At 34.2% G+C, this 13,208-nt stretch overlaps 1 protein-coding gene across 1 annotated transcript in view; it reads right to left on the reverse strand.

The window, feature by feature from the left end:
• The window catches only part of rfx6 (regulatory factor X, 6), a 38,877-nt gene that overhangs the window by 19,015 nt on the left and 6,654 nt on the right, over positions 1–13,208 (reverse strand). The window contains exons 4-11 of the mRNA XM_030128857.1: positions 8,186–8,247; positions 6,896–6,973; positions 5,238–5,265; positions 5,010–5,117; positions 3,726–3,803; positions 3,524–3,637; positions 804–853; positions 431–590 (exon numbers count right to left, since the gene is read on the reverse strand). Of these exons, the coding sequence (XP_029984717.1) occupies positions 431–590; positions 804–853; positions 3,524–3,637; positions 3,726–3,803; positions 5,010–5,117; positions 5,238–5,265; positions 6,896–6,973; positions 8,186–8,247 (678 nt within the window). The remainder of the gene's footprint in view (positions 1–430; positions 591–803; positions 854–3,523; positions 3,638–3,725; positions 3,804–5,009; positions 5,118–5,237; positions 5,266–6,895; positions 6,974–8,185; positions 8,248–13,208) is intronic.

Below are 13,208 nucleotides of genomic sequence, written 5' to 3' on the forward strand. Positions count from 1 at the left end.
TTTTGTTCATTTTATTGATTATTTTGTTCATGTTATTGATTATTTTGTTCATTTTATGGATAATGTTGTTAATTTTTGTAGATTATTTTGTTCATGTTATTGATTATTTTGTTCATTTTATGGATAATTTTGTTAATTTGTGTTAATTTTGTTGATTATTCTGTTCATTTTTGTTAATTATTTGTTAATTTTGTTAATTTTTGTTATTTTGTTAATTTTTGTTCCATTTGTTGATTATTTTGTTCCTCTTTTTCATTTTGTAGATGATTTTGTTCATTTTCTTGATTATTTTGTTCATTTTTGTTGATTATTGTGTTCATTTTGTGCTCTATTTCTACAGTATCGTCAGCTGTATGTGCTCCTCTGTGCTCTGAACTGATTCTTTTGGTCCTTTTGTTAATTATTGTTAAATACTGGATTCAAACTGTACCTGTGCCAGGTGTAAGAACGACGTCTGTCTCTTCAAAGAGGAGACGAAGCGCCGAGCGATCGGGAGCTTTTTCACTGCAAGGCATTCTGGGAGGTTCTCCAGAGAAGACGCTAACCAGTGTTCCCAGTGTTTGGCGAAATTACGGATATCTGCCAACAAACTGATGAAGAAACGAAGACAAAGTCACATTCTGCTGCAGATTCAGTGTAAATATTTCATTTTCTGTAATCTGGATTTATCTAATGATCTGAAAATAAAACACTGTATGTGACATTTCAGCTTTTAAAAGCATTTCAATCGCAACGAGACATTGTTTTCCTGGTTAAATAAAGGTTAATAATAAAATAATTAACCAGTTATAGACATGACAAACCTTTCAGGCATCTCCTGCATCGTAGCAGGAATCAGAACATCGGTTAAAACCTGAGGAAATAAAGAACAAACTGGAAACACAATGTTTAACAGGAGACAACAGGAGGACGGGAACGTTTCACCCAAAAAACTAAACATGTGCAACTTCAGTTCAGTCATTATTTTTGATTTCAATGCAACACCGTCTCTGTGTAGTAAATAAGTGGTTGTAGACACTTGTTTTATGTTCAGTTAATGATATATTTTGCTAAAAAAAAAAAAAAAGTATTTTTTCTTCATTATTCCTTTTTTTATTTGACAAAATTTCAATTTACTGCAAAAATCTACATGATCAGTGAATTAAATATTAAAAAATAAAAATTAAATACTTGATTTTTACTGACAAATGCAAAATGCAGAGGATAATATTATTATAAATGGTAATAAATCATTTGGGAAAGGGTAAATGTAGGTAAAAGACACCACAAAAATCAATCTTTAAGGCTTAAATACAACATTCCCTATTTATTCTTGTACATGTATTGTTGCATTAAGCCACAGTTGTTGTTAAAGGGTTGAAAATGCAAATAAAAATGTGTTAGTTTCTCCATCAACTGTATATTTCTGTATATTTCAAGTTATTTTCATTATCATTATCATCGTCTGTGGTGAGACTGATACACAAGACACTTGTTTTATTTTCAGTTAATGATAAATTTTGCTAAAAAAGTATGTTTTCTTTCTTCATTATTCCGTGTTTTTATATGATAACATTTCAATTTACTGTGAAAATCTACGTGATCAGTGAATTAAATAAAGGAAAATACTTGATTTTCAGTGAAAAATGCAAAATGCAGAGGATATTATAATAAATGGTAAAAAATCACTTAGGTAAGGGTAAGTATAGAAAAAGTTGCCACAAAAATAGATCTTTAAGGCTTAAATACAACATTCCCTATTTATTCTTGTACTTGTACTGTTGTATTAAGCCACAGTTGTTGTTAAAGGGTTGAAAATGCAAATAAAAATGTGTTAGTTTTTCCATTAACTGGAAAAAGTTATTTTATTATTATTATTATTACTATTATTATTATTATTATTATTCACTGCTGTGACATTGATTCACAAGACATGTTTGGTTAATGATCTGTTCAGCTAATGATATATTTTGCTAAAACAAAAACAAAAAACACTTTTTCTTCAATTTTCTCTAAATATATATATAATAACCTATGATTTTACTCTGAGTTTTAATGAACATCTACATGATCAATCAGTCAATTGAATATAAGAAAATACCTGATTTTCACTGGGAAAAAAAATAAATAATAGTATAATAAATGGTGATAAATCCCTTATGCCCTTTTATAACCAAAAAAAAGAAAAAAAAAAACTCTGGTCACCCTCGTGGACAAAAATGTTCATGCATTTTTTCTTGCTTTTTTTTTTTTTTTTTAAATAAATCTCTTAAACAACTTCCGCTCTGCTCAAAACTACCAAACTTTTAACAGTTTTCAGGATTTTAACCCTTTAAATGCCAGTTTTAATCATTTGAATTCTGAGTGATTTATTACAGTTCCAATTAATTTTCGATTATTACCCACTGCAGTGACGATACATTAAAATATTTCAGCTTAACTCTTTCGGTGCCAGACAGTTAAGGGGCTAATAAGCCTTAAAAGTGCCACAGAATTTGGCCATTTTTCAGTATTTCGCGTCGTTTTTATAATCGAAGTCTGAATCGTCATCAGAACTCATTTTCTAGCAGATGGGACTGTTTTGACAGATCGCTGTGTTTATGATATTACTACAAAATGGCCATCTAATTTGCATATGATTTCATTCATAAATTCATTCATAAAATTTCCCACGCAGAAAACGAAACGCGAGCTCTTCCTTGGTCAAAAACCGCTCGGTAACATCCGACCGATTGCCACTTAGATTCAAAACGCACCGGACGCAGCCGATTCATTATTGATCGTAATTTGCAAGAAGATTTGAAAGAACGTCATCGAAATATGAGAAAGAAATGGGGGTGGATGGTTTGTTTGTACACAAATATGGCGTGTTCTCCAAAGCCAATCTGATCGGCCCGTGGCACTTTAAAGGTTGTATTCGTAAAGCCGATTTAATCGGCCCATGGCACTGAAAGAGTTAAAACCAAAAAAGTATGTTTAATGGAAGTGAAAGGAATGTAAAGGAATTGAATAACCTTAATGTGTTATGATTAAATGATCAGTAAATTAAATATAGAAAAATATTTGCTTTTAATTGAACTATGCAAGAAATAAAGCAGTGAAGAACCACTGAGGAAAGGTTAAATGTTGGGTTCATGTGTGATTTTACTGGTTGTAAAAAGCAAAATACCTGCTGTTTTTCACCTAAATGATGTTTTAAAGATGTTTTCAATGCAAAGCAATGATGTTATAAATAAATACAGCTGTGGTTCTGACTTTTCTTGACATAAAAACTTTCAAAAGACCACTTCGGACTTTTACAACAAAGATATTTTTGAAAAATAAGAAACACTTTTTCCAAATTTAGTATAAAATATTGTCTTTTACTGATTGGTTTCTCAAAAAAGCGTCTATTTTATGCAAAAAAAAAAGTCCAAAAAAACCCTTTAAAATACTGTCCTGTTGTGATTATATCCTAACAGTGGAAGAGCTCAGGTTGACAAAAGCACCATATTTGATCATTTAGAATCTTTTTACTCCACTACTAATTGTATTGGATAAAAACCTTGTATAGGATGGAGTCGCAGACGCAGAAAATGTCGACGATAACGGGGTTTTCCAGCAGTGGCAGCAGGTGGTCAGGCATGCCCTGCCAGAAGTGGAGCAGGAAGTTCTGGATCTGAAATAAAAGCGTTGAAATTAAAGGTAGTTTATGTGAGTTTGAGGCGATGGAAGTGTTGAAATACTGTAAAATGAAGCCTCGTCACCTCCTCAAAGTTGACATTGATGGCGTTATCCAGGATGCACTGACAGTGGGTTTTATACATCATGATCAGAGTGTCCACCTGCACAAAAACAACCACAAGCTGACATAAACTGCAAAACAAACACCTGTATGTGGACAAAAGTATGTGGACACGTTGAATTCAGGTGTTTCTTTCTAACAATAATGACTAATGCAGTGTTTTTCAACCGTGGTGTCGCCTGGAATTTCTAGTAATTGATAAAAAAAAAAAACAACAACTTACTAATAAAAAAATATATGATGAGTTGACAGAGACAATCCCAATCTATAGCAGACAAACTGTGGTTGTGAAACTGCAGCACTGTGCTTCTGTTTATCTGTCAAATGTTCATTGTGGTCAGTTTCAGATGCTGCAGCTCTTTCATAATTCATAGTTTCAGTTCTTGTTTGTTCAGTATTAATTGTCAGCCTTGTAACTGACTGTACATATCCTGACCAAGGAAAATAAAATTCTTCCTTTGTGCAGTAATCTACACCTGGATTTACTGCCTCCATCCATAATAATATACATTATATAGACTAAATGTCCTCTAAAATTAACCTTTATTTGCAACATAGCATAGCAAACTATTACATGATCAAAAACAAATTAATTTTAGCAAAAAAAATGTAGAGATTTAGAAATTCAAAGGAAGAACATTTAAAACCATAGTCATGGATTAAAAAAAATAATAAAAATCAGTAAAATGAACAGAATGAACAACAAAATTAATTAAAAAAAAAAAAAAAAAGAGCAACACAGGCATAAAAAAAGAACAAAAAAAAAGGATCTAGATAAACAAAAATGAAGAAAAAAGCATCAAAATATGCTAAATACACACACAAACAAGAAAGTAGATGGTTAGTTGTGGTAGAAAATTATTATTCACAGTCAGAGCAGGAAAAATATTTTAGAAATTTAGAGGAAGAACATTTAAAATCATAGTCATGGATAAAAATGAACAATCAACGTTGAGAGAAATTAAGTCCAAACCATCCCTGAGGCATTTTAGAAACAAATATAACAATTTAAACCAAACTAACCAATGCAATGATATTTATCCCAATATAAAACTGTATTATGTCATTAGTCATTATTGTTTTGTATCCCAGATCCGTGTTAGAAAAGAAACACCTGAATTCAAAGTGTCCACATACTTTTGTCCACATAGTGTAACTTTTCTCCAGTGAAGCTCCTCTGAGATAATTTCATCTGCTTCTAATAAATAAATAAATAAATAAATAAATAAAAAGCCCAAACATGAACCTTTTCTCTGGAGACGTTTCCGTGCAGGAGCAGATGTTGAGCGCTGGGGAAATCTGGAAGCAACGTCCCAGTTTTAGAGCTCAGAGAATATTTCCTGGTGAAACCTCCCTGAAGAAAAAAGAGCTGAGTTAGTTTTTATTAGTGTTTTTTTTTTTTTTTTTGTTTTGTTTTTTTTTAATAAAAGATATTAAGAATTAGTTTTTTGTGTCTTTTTTTTTTTTTTTTTACCTCATTTTTGAGTTTGCTGCCTGAAAATCTGTTGACAGAGAAACATTTTTAATGACAAAAAGGTTCATGAACATAATTTATTTCTAATGTGAAGCTTTTATGTTGTACAGAATAAAAAAAATAGTCATTCATTTTGTGTTTTTGCATAATATGGCAGGTTTAGCCTCATTCTTGTCATGCATAGTTAAGTTATATAATCTTTTTTCCGTATATCTGACTCCAAATGAATAGAAATTATGTTTAAATGTAACATGTAAATACAATTATGACAAAAAAGAACAAGAAGTGATGGAAAAACAATCAGGATTTCTCTGTTTTTTCCTCTAATTGCTGAGATTTTGTAACTTTTTGTGTGATTTAAATACATTACAGTGATTTTTATCTTGCATTTATGGTCATATACAGTCACTGTTTAGACCAGGGGTGTCAAAAACCAAAACCGGCCTCCAAAGGGTCCAGATGTATGGAGCCATTCTTGGCTGTAAGTTTAGTGTCTGAAAAAATGAAATTTTAAACTGAAAATTCAAGTTTTGATCTTGAGTTTTGAAAAATACAACAATGTATTCAAATTATTTATTTTTTTTTTCAGGTTAAATATTATTTTGATTCACTTCAGTAATTCTTTTGAATAAATTATTTATTTTCCTTTTTCACTTCCATATGTATTTTAATATTTGAGGTTATATTTTTTTCAGTTGCATGTTTTATCTTTTCAGATCAAAACTTGAATTTTCAGTTTAAAATTTTATTTTTTCAGGTACAAAACATTTGGCCCCAGAATGGTTCCATAAATTTGGCCTGTGGGATGAATTTGTGAAAAGCAAAAATTACACTGAAGATATTAACAATAAAAGATGTTAAAATTATTTTAGTTTAGAACCAATATCATTTAAAGTAAAAGCTATTATAATAACCTAGAAATAATGACAACTAAAAAATGTTCTTATTGTTTTAAGTGTGAAAAAAAAAGTAAAATTACATGAAAATATTTACATGTACAAACAATCCTTTAACAATAAAATGTGAATAACCTGAACAAATATGAACAACCTGAAAAATAAGTGCAATTTTAATAATATTATGCCTTTTATTTAATATTTTGTGCATTTGTAGACATAATATTGACATAAATTTCATTTTTTTCTTAAGAAATTTCAGATTGTTCAGGTTATTCACACTTTCATAATGTAATTTTACTTTTTTCACACTAAAACGGAGAACATTTTGTACTTGACATAATTTATAGGTTATTTAATTTCTTTATTTTTATTATATTTTTTATTAGTCCGGTCTACTTGAGTTCTATTTGGTCTGAATGTTCAACATATATGAGGAAAAAAGATGTAAATGACCTGTTTGTGCATGAAAACACTGGGCTTAAATCAGCTTTAATGCATAAGAAAACCAGGAGAAAACAACCCAGTAGACGTCAGATTAAATAAAAGGTCCACATATTTAATGAATATCTGCGTTTTATGTTAATTTCTGGATTTACTGTCGACATTAAATGAAATAACGCCCACTCCTGACTGCACTTATCGAGTGGATTTAACACTGAATATCACCGGAAACACTGCAGATAGGGCTGTGTACACAAGCATGTATAAAACACTACTGTACGTCAATAAATACCACAGATGGAAGCATCACGTTATTACCTGGTCAGACCTTTCCCAGAATACACCGAGTGGTAGTAGGCGCTGCTCTCTTTGATACCGATTCCATAGTAGTGATACCTGGGGGAGGGATTTACATAGATAGGTTAAAAAAAGTTTAAAAAATGAGGAGAAAAGTGGACAAACATAAGCATCAAAATGAGTAAAGACAAAAAAATAAGGAGCAAAATGAGTAAAGACAAAAAAATAAGCAGCAAAATTAGTGAAATATGAATAATATGAGACAAAAACTGGACAAAATAGGCAAGACAATGAACAAAAATGAACATAAATGAGTAGCACAATGAACAAAAAGGATAGAGAAATGGATAGATTACAGATTACTTTACAGAAATTACAGTGTAACAGCAGATTGATAACGTTAACAGTTTGTTAATATAGATAGATAATGGAAAAAAAAGTCAGACTGATTAAAAAACTTAACAAAATAAGGAAAAAAGTGGACAAAAATGGACAAACATAAGCATCAAAATGAGTAAAGACAAAAAAAAAAAAAACTGGCAAAATTAGTGAAAAATTAGCGAAATGAGACAAAAACTGAACAAAACAGGCAAGAAAATGGACAAAACGAGCACAAACAAGTAGCACAATGAACAAAAAGGAGAGAGAGATGGATAGATTACAGATTACAGAAATTACAGTGTAACAGCAGCATGATAATATTAACTGTTTGTTGCTATAAATAGATAGATAATGGAACAGTGTCAGACTGATTAAAAAACTTAACAAAATAAGCAAAAAAGTGGACAAAATGAACAAACATAAGCATCAAAATGAGTAAAGACAAAAAAAAATAAGCAGCAAAATTAGTGAAAAATGAACAAAATGAGACAAAAACTGAACAAAATTTGCAAGAAAATTGACAAAAGTTAACATAAATAAGTAGCACAATGAACTGAAAGAGCAGAGAGATGGATAGATTACAGAAATTACAGTGTAACAGCAGCATGATAACATTAACAGTTTGTTAATATAGATAGATAATGGAAAAAAAAGTCAGAGTGAATAAAAAAGTTGACAAAATAAGGAAAAAAGTGGATAAACATCAGCACCAAAATGAGTAAAGACAAAAAAAAATAAGCAGTAAAATTAGTGAAAAATGATCAAAATTAAACAAAATGAATAAAAAATGAACAAAATTGTTAAAGAAAATGGACACAAATAAACACAAATGAGTAGCACCATGAACAAAAAGGATAGATAGATAGATAGATAGATAGATAGATAGATAGATAGATAGATAGATAGATAGATAGATAGATAGATAGATACTTGGAGTGTCCTCTGGTTCCCAGGCGTCTCGTCGTCAGCAGAGGAAACTTCTGTCGGATCGTCTGAAAATCAAACAGGACAAACTGAGCTCAGATCAGCTGTTTTTCGAACTCCAAGTGGGTCAGACCAGTACCATAGTTCCATTACATGTTACATTTAGTCATACAGAGCACAGATATACTGAAAAAAGACGGAGTGGACACTTATTAACATACTACCATACCATACCATAGCATTTTTCCATTCCATTTTCTTGAGCCCCTTTGTTCTTTTGTTTTGTTTGTTTGTGAAGCGTCTTTGAGTGTCCAAAAAAGTGCTATATAAGTGTGATGTCTTCTTCTTCTTCTTCTTCTTATTATTATTATTATTATTATTATTATTATTATTATTATTATTATTATTATTATTATTATTATTATTATTACCTCCGCCAAGGAGGTTATGTTTTTGCCAGGGTTTGTTTGTTTGTTTGTCTGTCCGTTAGTGTGCAACATAACTCAAAAAGTTATGGACAGATTTGGATGAAATTTTCAGGGTTTGTTGGAAATGGGATAAGGAAGAAATGATTAAATTTTGGTGGTGATCGAGGGTGGGGGGGCCCACGGGGGGGCCCATTTCCAACAAACCCGGAAAATTTCATCCAAATCTGTCCATAAGTTTTTGAGTTATGTTGCACACTAACGAACAGACAAACAAACAAACAAACAAACAAACAAACAAACCCTGGCAAAAACATAACCTCCTTGGCGTGGGGGGGGCCCACAGGGGGGGGCCACTGATCAGCCTTGGCGGAGGTCTGCGCTCTCCAAGTGCTTCTAGTTATTATTATTATTATTATTATCATATTTGTATAGTACATTTTACCAACACAAAGTCTCCAAAGTGCTGCAGAGTACAAACTAGCATAAATAAATTAAATAAATAAATGAATAAATAAATAACATAAAATTCAATACAAACATGTTCATAAGCATACAGTCAAGAATATAATAAATATATAGAACTAGAAGCACTTGGAGAGTGCATACCTCCGCCAAGGCTGATCAGTGCCCCCCCCCCGTGGGCCCCCCCACGCCAAGGAGGTTATGTTTTTGCCAGGGTTTGTTTGTTTGTCTGTTTGTTTGTTTGTCTGTCCGTTAGTGTGCAACATAACTCAAAAAGTTATGGACAGATTTGGATGAAATTTTCTGGTCTGCGCCCCCCCCCCCCCCCCCCCCCCCCCGTGCGCCCCCCCCACCCCGATCACCACCAGAATTTAATCATTTCTTCCTTATCCCATTTCCAACAAACCCTGAAAATGTCATCCAAATCTGTCTATAACTTTTTGAGTTATGTTGCACACTAACGAACAGACAGACAGACAAACAAACAAACCCTGGCAAAAACATAACCTCCTTGGCAGAGGTAATGAAAAAACAGCTCATTTCTTCTTCTGTGGTGGCCCCTCCTACCAGTATTTCCACTGAATAAATGAATCAACCCCATGGTGAATGTGTTGTGTCCCAGTATGAAACTGGTGGAACAGAATAACCCCCCCTCCCCACCACGGTATTGTGCTGTCGTGCACTGTCTTTTTCTCAGAACACTCAGGAAGTACACAACTACTTGTCGTCAGTTTCAAACCCTGATGGACTAAAAGAGCCTTTTATTTATTATATGTTTAGGAGGTACATGTGTTCATGTTTGTGATATACATTGTAATCAGTATTATACAATTCTGATGTTATATCTACCTTCTTATATCTGGGGGGATAGTTAACCAGGGGGGAGGGGAAGTCATACTAGGATAAGGGGGGGGGGGAGGTATCTGGGGGAAGTTATCCTGCTACACCGCTGGTTCCCAAACTTTTTTGGCTCGTGACCCCATTTTAACATCACAAATTTCTGGTGACCCCAGACGTTCAAAACGGAGAGTATAGTACAGGGTGGAGAAGCAAAATGTACAATATTTTGAGGCAGGGGTTGAAAGACAGTGTATGACCAATTAGTTTATTGAAAGTCATGAGAATTTATTTGCCACAAGAAAATTGGCATAATAGAAAATGTTTTTATTCTATGTGTCCTCCTTCTTTCTCAATAACTACTTCTTTAATAGTATCTTTAAGAAAGTGGACATTGCTGTGTGATGTTCTATTGGTGCATGTTCTAAAACGTCCCAAACAGCAGAATCCAGAGGGTTTAGATCTGGGCTAGAAGGCGGACATAAACATGATTCCCAAAAATTGCTAAAGTTGGATTTGTTGCTGTTGTCAACAAGTGTTTTGGTGTTCTTGTGTAAGATTTTAACTTCAAATCCTATTTTTCTGCATTTCTAACGTTCTTGTTGTCTACCTCAAGTTCAATTGCCATTTTTCTCATGGATTTGGTTGGATCCTTTGGGATTTTGGATTTGAGAGCTTTAATAAAAGCTCTGGTACATTTTTTGTTGCTTCCTCCACTTCCAGACTTTCTGGTAATAGTTTTGCTCATAGTCATTCTCTTCTTTCCATTATAAACAGTCTTTATGGACACTCCAACTATTTTTGAAATCTCCTTTGGTGTGACGAGTGCATTCAGCAAATCACACACTCTGACGTTTGCTTTCCTGATTACTCATATGGGCAAAAGTTTCTGAAAAGGTATGGATAATAGTGTTAGGTATGATTATGACATCAATATATGTTTGGGTTCAAAACAACTGACGTAGTGCCTGCTGAGAAAAAACAACTACATGTTCAGTGTAAATTTTGCTTCCCCACCCTGTATAGTGTAATAGTTTGCTATACTATGTTGCAAATAAACGTTAATTTTACATGACATTAAGGCTATATAATGTATAGAGGGAATGCACATACGTCACTTCCCCCCTAAGCCACGCCCCCCTCAGTCAGACTGAGCGGCAAAAACAAACCGGCTCAACATGGCGGAGCACAGCAGTAACTACAGCCAGACCAGGAAAAATGTGGAATATAACATGAAATTAAAGACAGCTGGACTGGACATGGATCCATACAAGCTACCAAACAAGTGTTCTACCAACACTGATGTGGGACAGAAATCACCTATCCTGACATTTACATGAACCTGAGTTCAACGCCGGGAAAATCCCCAGTGCAAAGGCTGAAAGCATCCAACAGACCCAGAGTTGTGTCCATCCTGGTCCTGGTTCATTAGAGGATTCCAGCTGGTGAGTGCTTTCATTCAACATACTATTGTTTTGGAGGTTTTGTGTCAGTGCAGACAGATTTTGTTGGCGGTGATTTGGGCGGTAAAGGCCCAGCAGTAGTGCTCACAGTTCACTACTGATTTACTGGAGTTGAACCCTTAGTACTGACCCAAGTGAGTGGATGATCTACTGGTACTGTGGAGATTTAAGGAGAGTTCACATCAAATACTGGATCCAACACAGATCCAACAGCTGTGTGCTAGAGGAGCCCCTTATGTGGAAAACTAGGTTAGCCTCAGTTTAAGTTTAACTCTGACCATATTTTCAGGGAAAAACGCCTAAACAGACAAACCCAAAGTAAATGAAGAATTCCTTCACAATAATAAGGTTCATATGGATGTTCTTGGTGTCTGTCTATCTATTCCATTGTCTAAAATATTGTATCTATTACTCTGCCTGAGTAAACTGGAACAAACTAAAAGAGAAATTGGAATCTTTTATCCTCGCCTGTTTTTTTTTTCGGCTGGATTGATGATGATGTGCATAAATTAATTGTTTGTGTCAGAGATTTTTAATAGCGTATATTTCACCCCACAAAGATTAAAAATCATGTTTGAACATTAAAGTTTGCACTAAAATACACTTTTGATGTACTTTTATTAACATTAGGGTCTAAACTTTGAGCAAAAGTTGAAAAAAAAACATCCATTGTCCTGATTTATTATATTTGATAATAGATGAATATTAATATAATTTTTTCGGCCCATGGGCGGGCTGATAGGGCTAAAGGGGTTTAAGCTAGTTTACAAATCATGTAGAGCACAAGGTTCACAATCACACAACTGAAGACAAAAATGTTTCAGTTCTGAAATCGAGAACTAAATGACAGATGCTAACATTCAGAGCTTTACTAAGAAGGAACGTTAGCCAAAACCAGACGGAATTTAAGGGATGATTTTACACAGGAACAGCATAAATTAACGTTAGCTGACACAAACCCAGGTTCGGTTGTCTGGATTCCAGTTCTTTCTCTGAGTTGCAGTGATCCATCTGCTTCTTCTGTCTTTGGCTTTAGGTCTCCGCTAAAACGACAGCTCCCAGTGCTTTTAAACCTATTTGTGCGATCAATGACACAACAGCTCTGCCCCATTTTTTAGATTGTTCTAAAGTTTTCGCAGTATTCAAGCCAAAGCCGCTACTCATCTCCGTCTTTCTGCCACTCAGTGGGCGGGACCGCGGTGACGTCACGTGCAGACCCTCTATATTATTGTGGACGGAGGCAGAAAAGCCAGGTGTAGATTACTGCACAAAGGGAGAATTTGGTTCAGTCAGTCCAAAGGCTGCAAATTAATACTGAAAAAATAACAACTCAAACTATGAATTATGAAAGAGCTGCAGCATCTGAAACCGACCACAATGAACATTTGAAAGAAACAGAACCACAGTGTTTCAGGTTCAGCTGCAGAGTTTGTCATGTCTTTTTTGTATTGTGATTGTCTCTCTCAACTCACCATATATTTTTATTTAGGGATGGGAATCGAGAACCGGTTCTTTTTTAGAACCGGTTCCCAGTCGCTCGATTCCTTGGAATCGTTTGCCTGCCTGCTTAACGATTCTGCTTATCGATTCCACCTTCGTTGCGCATGCGCGATGACGTCACACACACGCTGCATTGTTTTGGTCAGAACATAGACAACATGGTGTTGAGGCAGAAATGGTCTAAACAGACCACACCAGGTCCAAACAGACCACACCAGGTCTAAACAGACCACACCAGGTCCAAACAGACCACACCAGGTCCAAACAGACCACACCAGGTCCACACCAGGTCCAAACAGACCACACCAGGTCCACACCAGGTCTAAACAGACCACACCA

The sequence above is a fragment of the Sphaeramia orbicularis genome, chromosome 24, assembly GCF_902148855.1.
Source record: "Sphaeramia orbicularis chromosome 24, fSphaOr1.1, whole genome shotgun sequence".
Classification (NCBI taxonomy): Eukaryota; Metazoa; Chordata; class Actinopteri; order Kurtiformes; family Apogonidae; genus Sphaeramia; species Sphaeramia orbicularis.